The 13,530-nt window shown below is 47.2% G+C and overlaps 1 protein-coding gene and 1 non-coding gene across 2 annotated transcripts; one reads left to right on the top strand and one right to left on the bottom strand.

Moving 5' to 3' along the window:
• Positions 1-2,387: 2,387 nt before the first annotated feature.
• Positions 2,388-2,459, bottom strand: TRNAM-CAU (transfer RNA methionine (anticodon CAU)). Its single transcript has one exon. It is a non-coding gene; the product is annotated as a tRNA-Met (tRNA).
• Positions 2,460-2,928: 469 nt separating this feature from the next.
• Positions 2,929-13,462, top strand: ILF2 (interleukin enhancer binding factor 2). The gene is made up of 15 exons (XM_035098851.3): positions 2,929-3,074; positions 4,443-4,502; positions 5,097-5,139; positions 5,654-5,758; positions 6,354-6,431; positions 6,936-7,038; positions 7,146-7,211; positions 7,652-7,768; positions 8,025-8,103; positions 9,341-9,428; positions 10,272-10,333; positions 10,446-10,560; positions 11,418-11,508; positions 12,670-12,838; positions 13,329-13,462. Exons 1-14 carry the CDS (start codon positions 3,070-3,072, stop codon positions 12,828-12,830), a joined length of 1,173 nt encoding a protein of 390 aa, XP_034954742.1. The 5' UTR covers positions 2,929-3,069; the 3' UTR covers positions 12,831-12,838; positions 13,329-13,462.
• Positions 13,463-13,530: the final 68 nt, after the last annotated feature.

The raw sequence follows: 13,530 nt of genomic DNA, 5'->3' as shown, positions 1-13,530 counted from the left end.
ATCCCTGTAAAAAAGGGATAACTTGGCAGCTATGGCCGTTATCTGGGGAAGTTAAATTGTGGCAAACAGACTTTACCTCTGAGTAAACATGGCAAGGAATGTCTCCAAGCCGAACACACTGATCAGGGCGATAAGCCACAAACCGAGTGCCCTGGAAGGAGCCCTCCTTGACCTCCCACTTTTGCAGAGCACCCTGGAGGCATCCAGAGAATTTTAGCATTGGAAGGGTGCATGCCAGAAGTCATCTCGTCCTCCTAAACTACAGTTCCCAAGGTTCTTTGGAGGAAGTTGTGGGCACGACCTTCTTCATCTTCTTCTTCTTCTTCGGCGATCCCTCGTAGCCGTTAAGATTGTCTTCCATAAACACGGTTTTAGCAATGAATCTGTAAGTGACTGTGGAGGCCCGGTTATAGGCAAACTCGGCCCTCCAGATGTTTTCGGACTACAACTCCCATCATCCCTAGCTAACAGGACCAGTGGTCAGGGATGATGGGAATTGTAGTCCCAAAACATCTGGAGGGCCGAGTTTGCCTATGCCTGGTGCAGGCCAATTCTGGACCCACACGTCCTTCCACAGTGGGGGCATAGGTTTCCGGGCGGGATGTTGATCACTACAACTCCCATCATCCCTAGCTAACAGGACCAGTGGTCAGGGATGATGGGAATTGTAGTCCCAAAACATCTGGAGGGCCGAGTTTGCCTATGCCTGGTGCAGGCCAATTCTAGACCCACACGTCCTTCCACAGTGGTGGCATAGGTTTCCGGGCGGGATGTTGATCACAGTGTGGATTTGCCAAACGTGCCTTCCTCTTAGCACCTTTCTCCCTTGCGTCCTGAGTTCGAGTGTCTTCAAAGCCCACAGCACCTTTGGTAAAGGCTGTTCTCCAATTGGAGCGCTCGCAGGCCAGTGTTTCCCAGTTGTCTGTGTTTATACTACATTTTTAAAGATTTGCCTTGAGAGAGTCTTTAAACCTCTTTTGTTGACCACCAGCATTGCGCTTTCCATTTCTAAGTTTGGAATAGAGTTGTTGCTTTGGAAGACGATAATCAAGCATGACTAAACACCTGGATAGCACCCCAATAAACACTACCTTGATATCTGGGCTATTTCATACTTTTCTGTAAAGTTTCATCTTCTTCAATTTTCCATTTTATAATGAAAATACTGACCCGGTAAGGCAGCATAGGGGTCCAAAAGGTCTTAGGGAGCCCATTCAGAGTGCCTTGCTCTCCACATGCCTCAAAAGTAGGGGCCTAGCATTATGCTCAACAGGTGAGCACCGAATGCGAGTTTGACCATCTGAAGGACAACACCGCCACCTGTAGGACTGAAGAATCCTTTCTCCCTTGCCTGCTCCAGCATGTACCAGCTCAGGTAAAAAAGAACACACAACGAGAGTTGTAGAATAGAACAACCTTTGATTGATAAAGGTTGATTGATTGAATATAACAACCAATTGAAAGTGCGGGCGGTATTTGAAAACTGAGCAATGGGAAAAAATGATCACACCGGTATATAGGATGAAATGTGTGATGTAATTGAGGAATAGGTATCGGGTGAAAATTGTGATACGGTATTACACAACAGATAAAAGGGATGGCTATGAAAACAGGATGGAAGGGAAGGTGGGAGGTCAAATTATAAGACAAATGCATAACCAATTTGAAGTTTGAAATTAATTGGTTAAGGTTATGGATATATTTTTTTAAAAAAACTTAATAATTATAAAAGAGAGTTGTAGAATTGTAGAGTTGGGATGGGACTTGTTCCAGCCTATGTTCGCAGCTGGAATCTTGCAATGGGATCGCCTCTGACTGTATACTAAAGGCTGTAGCTCAACAGGTAGAGATCTACTTTGCATGTAGGCGGCAGGTTTAATTGCTGACATCTCCAGGAAGGGCTGGGAAAGACCCCAGGAGATCTAGACTGACCAATGGTCCGAATCAGTATAAGGCAGCTTTCTATGTTCCTGATATATGGGTAAAAATTGTAGGAGAGAAGGACTGAAATCAACATAAAAAAATTCCTTCCAGCAGCACCTTAGAGACCAACTAAGTTTGTCATAGGTATGAAGAAGTGTGCATGCACACGAAAGCTCATACCTATGACAAACTTAGTTGGTCTCTAAGGTGCTGCTGGAAGGAATTTTTTAATTTTGTTTCGACTGTCAGTCAGACCAACACGGCTACCTACCTGTAACTGAAATCAACATAACACTTACCAAAAAAAGGAAAGAATATTTATCTGGTTTTGATAATCCCATGCTGGGTTTTAGTAATCTGCTGCAAAATATGGTACTGCGTTAGCTTCATAAGATTTTTTAAAATTTAATTTAAATATTTTCATTAAAATAAACCAAATCGCACTAATTTTAAAAATACCGGGCTAGCAGAGGATGGTTTCGATCCATCGACCTCTGGGTTATGGGCCCAGCACGCTTCCGCTGCGCCACTCTGCTGCTTGCAAGGAAGAAGCTTCACTGATGCTCTATAACTGCCGCACAATGTTCTGCGCGTGCGCAATAAGCACTATTGTCTCCCTCTTCGCTCGCCTCTTTCGGCCTCCTTCTCGCCCTCTAGCGGTCTCCAAAGACCTCCGCTGCCCAGAAACCGCACATGCGCCTTCCCCACCTCCCATTGCGCGGTCCCTCCTCCCCTCCCGCTCCCACTAAGCCCTGCCCTACTGGTCACACTTCCCGCTGCCAACTTTGTCATTGGCTCGCCGCTCGCGGGCCGTGCGCTTGTCTTCCGAATGACAGACGGTCCAAATGAACCAATGAGATGACGGAAGCTAAGACGCGGGCGGGAAGCCACTGTGGGACGCGAGGACAGGATTGGCTGAAGGAGGGGAGCCGCGGCGGCAGCCAATAACGGCGGCTGCTACTGCCTAAGGGGACCAATAGCGGTGCAGCTTGTTGCGAGGTGTGCAGAGCGGCGGGCGCAAGTGTAGGCCGGGCGGCTTTTCTTTCATATTTCCTCCGCTCCACCCCCCCAAATCCCCTCATTCGCCGCACCGTTTCCTTTTTTTAAACGCCGGAGGATCAGCGACGGTTATTGCTCGTCGAAATCATGAGGCGAGTAACGGGAGTGGGGAGAAATGGGGGAGGGGCTAGCACGTGGGTGGGGGAGGGGAATTGGGGGCAGGGAGAGGGGAATGGAAGGATTGGGGGTCAAGGCGGGCGCTCACTTTTTGTGGGGCTGGCGCTTATTTGGGGCGTACTGTTCAATAAGCAGGACAAGGAAACCCCCGAACCTCCAGGGACGGAAGGAGTCTGCTTTTCTACCTGAATATGGGAGTGCGCGCGCGAGAGAGATAGACTGCTTCTGCACTTGGAAGCTCCACCTCCAGCTGTCGTCCGCCTGCCCTATCCCCCTGCCAAGTGCCATATACTGTAACGGGGAAGGACAGGATGGCTAAAGATGGAATTCCCGTTGCCCCTCTTAAGGACACATGGAAGATGGAGCGAGATTGTTTTCTCCTGCTCTGGAGGGCAGGACTCGAGATTCCAACAGGGGTTGGACTAGATGCCCCTGGATGCTCCCTTCTAACTGCCACTGTTCTATGAACAGAAGAAGAGCCCGGCTGCTGGATCAGGTCCCAATGGCCCAACTTAGTCCAGCATCCTGTTCCCACAGTGCACAACCAGCTGCCCCAAAGGGAAGCAGACAAACAGGATGACCCCAACACAAATAGCCACCTCTCCCTTTCTGGCCACTGGCATTCAGAGGCATCATAGCTACTTTCCTTCTCCCATGAATTTGCCAAATTCATTTTTATAGCCATCCAAGTTGGTGGACACCACTGCCCTCCTATGAGAGAGAGATACAACAGCCAAAGGGTGGACCCCCAGGTACAGAAGGAGTCTACTTCTCTGAAAGGGTGGGGAGAAACAGGGTAGCCAAAGGGTGGACCTCCATGTACTGAAGTAATCTACCCTCTCTACATTAGATACTGGTAACAGGGAGGGGTGAGGTAGCTGAAGGTGGGACTTCCAGGGGCAGATGCAGTCTACCTCTCTGCAGTCAGCAGATAATGGGGAGATAGTCTTCACAACAAGAGCAGGTTGGGCTTGGGGCTTTGGGTGGCCTGGGTATTATTGAGCTTCGAAAGGCATGTGTGACTTGACTGGTTAGCAGAAGGAAGTGAACTTAGGATAACCGTTGGTCTGCCCAACCTGGTATTGTCAGCCCTACACATGAGGACCCTGCAACCCAGCAGATGTTGATAGACTCCAACACTCATCAGCTCCAGCCAACATGGACAATAGTCATGAATGATGGGCTTCCAGATGGAGGGCACCAGTTGCCCAATGCTTAATGTAAATGGGGGGGGGAGAGGGTGTAAGGAACCAAACCTCTGGGAACAGCTGATAGCAGATTGTGGCTCTTGCTTGTGGCTCATGACTCCCCCCCCCCTCTTCTTCCCCCATGATTTCTTTCAGGGGTGACAGGGGCCGTGGTCGTGGCGGACGCTTTGGTTCTCGGGGTGGTCCTGGCAGTGGGTAAGTCCCTCACAAAGTTAGGCGCCTGTCCATTTCTAGCAGCACAAGCACAGGAAACTGCCCTATATTGTGCAGGGCCATTGGTCCATCTACCTGCTCAGTATTGTCTCCACTAACTGGCAGCTGCTGTCCAGGGTTTCAGGCAGGGTTCTCTTCAGGGAATACTGAAGGAAGCCCACTGGTCTGTTCAGCAAAGTTTTGGCAGCAGTGACTGGAAGCAGGCAGGCGTTCAGACAGGAGACATTTCCATCCATACAAGGCCAAAATGGAACAACTGAAACAGTGTGTCTTGGTAGACAGAACACACTATGGTTTAGATGGCCAAGTTTTCTAGGTGGAAAACCTCATTGGTTCTGCTGCTGTGGCTTCCTCCCAAGCATAAGTGTGCCTACTTGGGAGTAACTCATTGAATATACTGGGGCTGAATAATGACACATAGGCTCTTGGTGTCAGCTTCACATCCTTCTTCCTTATAACATCCCGTAAGTAAAGTCAGGATAAGCTAAAGAACATGATCAAACCAGTGAGGTAGTTATTGAATGTACTGTAAAATCTGGCAAGAGCAAAATCAAAGCTCACTTTCCTATGTTTCAGGTTCCGGCCCTTTGTGCCTCACATCCCTTTTGACTTCTATGTGGTGAGTAGGCCTGACAGGTGGTTTTGAATGTGACTGGCAGTCTTAAGTTTGAGAAGTTATTCTTGGGAAGCTAAAAATCAACCCAGCAAGCTGCGAGATTGGAGACTGTGGAAGCTTTCCAGATACAGCCACGAAATGGTGCACCTGCATTCTCAAAATATGCTAGGAAAAAAGTAGTGCCCAGGGTTGACATCAATTTTTGTAATGCCTTGGAGTAGGAATCAGACTTTTAGACCCACACATAAGTACACATGAAGAGATGGGTGAGATCAAATTGGAGGCCCTACCTTGCCTTAAAAAACAAAAACTGTCCTGTTTGTTCAATACCTGCTTGTTGTTGGTGGCTGCGTCACTTGCACAGATTGCTGTTTGGTGGTAAAAGCACATATATGAACAGTGACTAAATGGGACCACTGAGGATGAATATAGTGCAGTGTGTGTGTGTGTGTGTGTGTGTGTGTGTGTGTGTGTCAAAGTCTTCATAAAGATGTCCTTCCTTCCTTCCTTCCTTCAGTGCGAAATGGCTTTCCCCCGTGTGAAACCAGCCCCAGATGAGACTGCCTTCAGTGAAGCCTTGCTAAAGAGAAATCAGGACCTTGCTCCCACTTCTGCTGAACAGGTGTGTCCTGCATGATTGCTGCACTCTCCCGGGTAGAATTAAGAGGTTTCTGTCAAGGAGGTGGAATGGGAGAGGAAACCTGGATAAAATTATTCAGTTGCTTTTCCTACATAGGGGTGTTCAGACCTCTGTTTAGGTGTTAAAATAAAACAATAATAAGTTATAAGGCAGTAATGCTCTTTGAGATAAAAATTGAAAGCAGTAATCGTTATTAAATGTCATATCGCCTACAATTTCTTAGAGGCCTTTCACGACCCATTCTCAAAAAATATGCCACATTCCTGAATTTAAGTTTTAAATTATTCCCGAAATAACAAAGTTACCAAATCTCCTAGTCTTTCCTTGATATACAAACATAGTCTTGTCTTTTTTACATTAGACATTGTAATATGAAGGGCACATTTTTTTCTTGAGGAGGAAAGGAAACAGTTAACTGCTATTGTGCAATTTGTGGTTTTGATTGGATGTTTTATTTATTAATATGTTAAATTTTGCACAGCTGCCTTGAATGGCCAATTGCACATTAAAATACGGTATATAAATCAGGTAATAAACAAATTGCCACGTACTACTCCATTTCCCCCTTCTGTACTAGGCTTCTATCCTCTCTCTGGTGACCAAGATCAACAATGTGATTGACAACTTGATTGTGGCTCCAGGAACATTTGAAGTGGTGAGTCAGTCCTCACTGAGAAGACATTAGGAGAATACTCGTGTTTATCAAGAGAGTATGTGTTTTCATCTGAAGGGTTGTGCTTTGCTGTGAAACTTCTCTCAGTAGACACAATTGCCAAACTGGGATTGAAACAGAATCTCTGCTGAGCCAGCCTCCCGGCAGGATCACATCAGTCCCTCTAGCCTAGATTTCAGAGTGTCACAGGCAAAAGCTTCTTTAAAGTTCACATTTGAATTTCTGGGCAAGTGCTGTGGGCACCATCCTCTTCGTTCATCTCTCTTCCCACTCCCCGGATCAGCCACCCCAAAAGTGACAGGCTCTGAGCATGTAAAAAACATAGAGCTGAAAGAGGAAGTGGGAAAGAGTGTCACTTTTCCAGATTCCTTTTTTTAGCTCTATGTACTTTTCAAGAGAGAAGGGCAGTGGGCTTGGAGGCTTTGTGGGCCAACTTCGCAAGATCTGAACAGCATATTTATGTGTACATCTCTCTCGCCTTACCAGCAAATCGAAGAGGTTCGCCAAGTGGGATCCTACAAGAAAGGAACCATGATGACTGGCCACAATGTGGCTGATCTAGTTGTGATCCTGAAAATCTTGCCCACATGTAAGTTTTCGTATTTGCAAAGGGAAGGGAAAATGGCAGAGGGGGGTGGGGAGTGTGTTCTAATGGAGCCTTCTGCAATGAATTTTGACTTCTGCTTCCATCCACAGTGGAAGCTGTTGCCGCCTTGGGAAACAAAGTTGTGGAAAGCCTGAGGACGCAGGATCCTGCTGAAAGTGAGCAACATGTTTTGTCTGCCATTGCCCCGTTCTGTGCATCAGCACTCTCAGTGCTGCATTCCAAGCAAAATAACCCCAGGGGGAAAGGTATATGCTAGTGGCACAGCCAGGAAACAAATGAACACTTGAGCCGCCTCAGGAAAACACGTCTTTTGCCTCAAATGCAGTTGGCTGGATTTGGGATGGGAAGACTGTGGCATTCCAGATACTGCTTGACTGCAAGTCCCATCATCTCTTATAATTGGCCATGCTTGGGCTGCTGGGAGTTGGAGTCCAGCAACATCTGAAGGACCACTGATATGAGCAAGATTCACTACTGGGGTCCAGAGTACTATCTGGTCCACAATACAGAGAGAAATCTCACCAAGCATTGAGATCTGTAGCTACTCTTCAGTCACTTCTTGGCTTATTTCATCCCTGATTTTTTCTCCCCTTAGTACTGACCATGCTCACCAATGACACCGGCTTCGAAATCAGTTCTGCAGACGCAACAGTGAAGATTCTTATAACCACTGTGCCCCCCAACCTCCGCAAGCTGGATCCTGAGCTGCACCGTAAGGAAATCCAGGCAGTTTGTTTTCTCTGCAGTGGAGAGGCAGGGGGAAGGGCAGGATGGATGGAGGTTGACCTTGCTTAAATAGGTTGTGATTTTGGTAGAAGAGTAGAAAAGAGCAACTTGCCCAGAGGGCCTTGTGTGCTGTTTTTATTGGGTTGAGGTGTGTGTGCCCAGCATAGAACGCAGGAGTGTTTCCCTGCTGAACAGAGTTTTCCTAATGCCGCCACTTCTGTCGTCTTCTCTCCGCTCACCAGTGGATATCAAAGTGCTTCAGAGTGCTCTGGCAGCTATCCGACACGCTCGCTGGTTTGAGGAAAATGCGTCTCAGTCCACGTAAGTCTGTCTCCCTTTGTGCCTGGGGAGCCACCTTTCCTCCTGCAGAGGTGGCCCTCCAAGCCTCCTAGCCTTGCTTTTGCCACCAATGTGGGGTTTTTTTAAAATAAAACCCACACCCACCTACAGTGTGTCCTTGATCTCTGATAATGTCGCTTGCTTGTCTGCATGAAGGACAGAGAGGTGTGTGCAATAAACTAACCTTACAGTATAATGGTCACATATGGTATAAAGGTTACATTTACATTTGTTGCTCCACCCACTTTTGCCTCTGCCCCCGCCCACCAGAAGGGAATGCGGCCCTCAGGCTCAAAAAGGTTCTGCCCTTGTGGAAGGACACAAGGGAGGAAGCTCCCCAATCTGTAAAACCTAAGGCAGACTAGGGTCAACCTTAGCTCTTACACTGGGAAACAGCAAGGTTTTGATGCATCTCTGAGTTTAGACTTGCTCCAGCTGCTTCCTTCTGGTGCTCTTGGTCCAGGTACTAACCCCTGGCAGAACTCCCATATCTTGGGGGCATGTCTATTCACAGTGAGCTTCCTCCTAATTCTCTGGTGTTTGGCATGGGGGCAGTTGAGCCACAAGGATGAGGTGTCCTTTGTGTAGATGTGCTCCCTTCTAGTGCTGCTTGCCCAAGATTCATGCCTTTGCATTTGGATCCCTTAAGCTGGCATAAGAGCAGAGTAGCCTTGCTGGATCAGACCAAAATTTAGTCCAAAATTCAGTTTAGTCCAGCATCCTATTTTGCAGAGTGGCTCACCAGATATCTCTGGGAAGCCCACATGTAGAATATGAAGACAGAAGCCAAACACACACACACACACACACACACACACACACACAGAATTTGCCCCCTTGCAGATGGCATTCAGAGGTAAATGCCTCTAAATGGAGATTTCATGTAGCTTTTGTGGCTAATCCACCAATGGACACCCTCCTCTTTAGTAGTACAGAGTCCAGTATTCTAGAGAAAACCATCACCACCATTTGTTTTAGAAAAGTTATAAACTGCTTGATCCCAACCCCCACCCTCCCCCAAGCATGGTTCAAATAAATAAAACATGGCTACAATCCACAAGCCAATTCAAAACAAATACACAAAAACACATCATTTTACAACAAGGATAGTATCAACAACACGATAGATAGATAGATTAGATTAGATAGATAGATAGATAGATAGATAGATAGATAGATAGATGGTTGTTCTGGGGGTGACATTGTTACCTTCTTTCAGAGTGAAAGTCTTGATCCGTCTGCTGAAGGACCTCAGGATGCGGTTCCCAGGCTTTGACCCCCTCACACCCTGGATTCTTGACCTGCTGGTATGTGGAGAGATCAAGGGCAGGTGCTTGGCTTCCAATGTGGGCTGATTTTCTAATGGTGGCTGCATCATGTAATGCTTTCTTGATCAAAACATTCAAGCATCCTGCTTTTGTGGATGAGAGAAGCTTGGCAGTGATCTGCATCCCCCCAACACTTTGAAGTTGTAGATCAGAACTAGGACAGACCTTTTTTTAAAAAAAAATCATGAATTTAAAACAGTTAAGGCAGAGACGATGGAGAAACAGGAAATGAATGTGGAGACTCCATTGGGTCAAAGACAGTCTCCTGAATAATTTAATCCATAATGTAGTGCATACTTAGAAGGGTTGTTTTTCATTTGCAGGTAATTGCATAAGATTGAGGTGCTCCTTAACTTATCTTTTCTCCCCTGCAAATATAAATATTCTGCATGGAAGGAAACAGTGACAACATATTTACTATATATGTATTGGAAAGTTGTGTGCTGTGCATTTGGACACCTCTTAAGGCAGTGGAACCAAACTGCTGCATGGTGTCTCCTGAGATCAATTAGCAGCTTTTCAATAACCTTTGGATCCAGTTGGATGCCATTTTGAATCAAGATGGCAGACTGAACCTTGCCAAACCACTGATTTCAAAACTCCACTGGTCTTCATTTGTTTCCTAAAATTCCTGAGCAGCTCCTGGTACGAGGCTGCCAGTGCTTAATGAAATAAAACATTGAACTATCTTCTTAGTAAGCCCAACTGAATTTAGTTGGAATCCTTTCCCAAGTCAACACAGACAGAATTGTACTGCCAGTAACTGGGGAAGCAAGATGGAGAAAACAAAGCTTTACTATTTGCTCTTCTCTTTGGTTCTAGGGACACTATGCTGTGATGAACAACCCCACACGGCAGCCCTTGGCTCTCAATGTCGCCTACAGGTATAGTCAAAACACTTTTAAAATTCGGGGGGGGGGGGAGAAGAGAATTCGTGTCTTCCAAATGCTACATGGCGGGGGTATTATTATTACTAATCTTGTTGCTTCTTTGCAGGCGCTGCCTTCAGATCTTGGCCGCTGGGCTCTTCCTTCCTGGCTCTGTCGGCATCACTGACCCCTGTGAGAGTGGGAACTTCAGAGTCCACACAGTTATGACCCTGGAGCAGCAGGTAACCCGTTCCCCTCCTTCAACTGATACACCATATAGTGCAAGGATTTAGGTGAGGGGGACACCTGTACAAGAAGATACAAGAAGGGTTGAGGACCTGTGGCTCTCCAAGTGTTCTTGGAACCACAACTCAACGTCGTCCCTGACCGTTGGCCATGCTGGCTGGGGCTGATGGGAGTTGGGAGCCCATCAACATCTGCAGGGCCACGTGATCCACATACACCAGTTACATCTGCATGCACATTGATATGTGATCCCTGATTGGTTGAGATATGTGTCTGGGAAAGGGGGTGGGGATCCCGTGGCCCTCCAAATGCTGCTGGACTTCCACCTCACATTCCTAGCCACTGGCCCTTCTGGGGCTTATGGGAGCTCAACACCACATAGAGGACCATTGCTGATATAGTGGCTATAAACATGAGCTGAAAGGCTTTAGCCAGGCCTCTACTCTTAATAACATTGGCCTGCCTGCCAGGGCTGTTTCAAAGTAAACTTTGTGAAAGAATTATTCAAATACTTTCTGGAGCAAGATGAGCACGCCTCCAGTTTCTCAGCAGATTTTGGCCTCCTATAAATAATTCTAATCCTCATGGCTAAAATGCCTGCATAGGATTGTCAGAGTTTAGAGATGGGCCCATAGGTTTCACACATGCTTTAAGATGCTTTGCAGGTTACAGAAGCATGAAGTTCAACTACTGTGTGTCCTGCACTGTTTTAAGAGGCAAGTGTGTGTGCCCTTGCTGTCGGTCAGAGAGAAACGTGCTGTGCAGGTGGATTTGCAGCCCAGAGAAGCCTTGAAGAGGTCCTGAAAGTGCAGGGAGGGGACGATGTGTGACTGGCCTTTCTCTTTCCATCTAGGACATGGTCTGCTACACAGCCCAAACCCTGGTCCGCATTCTCTCTCATGGCGGGTACCGGAAGATCCTCGGGCAAGAAGGAGATGCCAACTGTAAGTAGGAGCTCTTGGAAGGAGCTGTTGCTCAGTGGCTGGAGCCTATGTCCGGGATCTCCTTGTTGGGCTGGGACACCCTCCAGACGGAAACCTTGGAGAACGCCAGTCAGAGTAGACAGTAGAGTTAGATGGACCCAAGTGTCTCACTGGTATAAGGCAGGTTCCTATGTTGGAAAGACAGATGGAAAGCGGGGCTCTCTCAAAGTTTTGCTGGGATAGGCCTACTCCATCAGGCGTCCTCTCCCTCAGCTGTCACCTGGGAGCAGGTGTTTCCATGGCAGATAGGAAGCAGGGCTCTCACTCCCTTGCTCCATCAGGTGCCTCCTACCCCTGAACTGGGCCAGCTGGCCATTATAAAAACAACTGTTTAAGAATCGGTGCCCAAGCTTTTTGCCGCCCCTTTGTGTGCAGTGTTCCTTTAAATTGCAAGCATGCAGGCAGGGTCTGTCTTGTTTTAACTGATTGTACATAAGCCAATCTGAGAATCTTTTTGGCCAAAAATCGGGGTGCAGATATTCTAAATAAATAAAAATAAGGAATGGGGGCACTGGCACACATTATCACTCAGTTATTGTAATCAAGGAAGTAACTAGTCTTTACCTCTAGACAAGTGAGCAGCAGCAGCCTCAGGTATTAAAATATTGGCTCCAAGTCTTGCGCTAGAGGGATTGGGTGGTCAACAAAACAGGAATAAAGCCACACTTTATTCTGCTACGTTGCAGCCTTTGGCTGTAGTTGAGGTGAAAGATGTTTAGAAATAGGCAGTGAAAATCCAACAGGAGAGTCATCTTAGGGGAGATGTGCCATGGCCGACAGATGGCTTGTCAGCAGCATCAAACAGCATTCCTAATCACATTTATCCTGAGTGTAACCCCCATTGAACTTGGTATGACTTAAATTCAGAATTAAGACGAGCATAGGATTGCATGCTGGCCCTCGGCTGCTCATTTCTCGGTGCACTTAGCCCAGGTATTTGGAACCCATGGCCCTACAGGTGAACTACAACTCCCCTCATTCGTGGTCATGATTGCTAAAACTGCTGGGAGTTGTAGTTCAGCAACATCTGGAGGGCCAAAGGTTCCTGCTCTAGTGCAGTGTTGGTTGTACAGGCTTAACTACCTGGCTCGCCACCACCCTGGAACATTGCTTGTTTTGCAGACCTGGCTACTGAGATGTCTACCTGGGAAGGCGTGATCGTGACCCCGTCAGAGAAAGCATACGAGAAACCACCTGAGAAGAAGGAAGGGGAAGAGGAGGAAGAGAACCAGGAAGAGACTGCTACCGGAGAGGAGGAAGAGAGCATGGAAACCCAAGAGTGACCTGCCAGGTATGATGTAGCGGATTCAAGGGGGCAGCCCTCTCTGGTTTCTCTCACCCCCAACAGTAACACAGCTCTTCCAGCACACTTGATTGATAGCTGGTTATGCCAAGAGCTCCCTCTTGCACTCCAGCCACCTTTATTCCCTCTTCCTGGCTTCCCTTCCGCTGAGCCCGTTGACTTGGTGTCTATTCTGAATATGTTTACCCTGGTGGTGAGAGCTACAGATGGCACTCTATCCCACATCCTCTTGAAGCTGCATGTGCTTTCCAAGGCCAAGATTAAATTTCCTGGGTCATACCTTTTACCCAGGACCCCTTGGAAAGTGGTGTGCCTGCTTGTTTTATTTGACTGGTGGGGGTGGGGTGGATAAGAGACTAGTGACCCCTGGGTAATTATGGTGTGGAATACCTGTATTGCTTAGAATGCTGATTTAGAAGCAAAGAAGGAGAAATGGCCTGAGCTGGTGTTCAAGAGCTATTTTGCTTCTGTCTTTCAGTGACCTCTCCCCTTGCCTCTGCTACTGGTGGATGACCAGCTGAAGAAGGCCAAACCTGACTCCCTTTTCTGTGTGTTATTCTAATTGTCTTTTTTTTAAGCTCTTGCTATTAAAATTGTGTTTTCCTTTTAAAAGCTGTTAGTTGGTTCTTCTGTCTCGGTTTACCAATCGGTTACATCAACTGCTAAGAACCAGGATTTGT

This window comes from Zootoca vivipara, chromosome 16, assembly GCF_965207765.1.
Source record: "Zootoca vivipara chromosome 16, rZooViv2.hap1.1, whole genome shotgun sequence".
NCBI classification, from domain to species: Eukaryota; Metazoa; Chordata; class Lepidosauria; order Squamata; family Lacertidae; genus Zootoca; species Zootoca vivipara.
The sequence above is the reverse complement of the archived record's forward strand: the minus strand, read 5'-3'. Positions and strand labels throughout refer to the sequence as shown.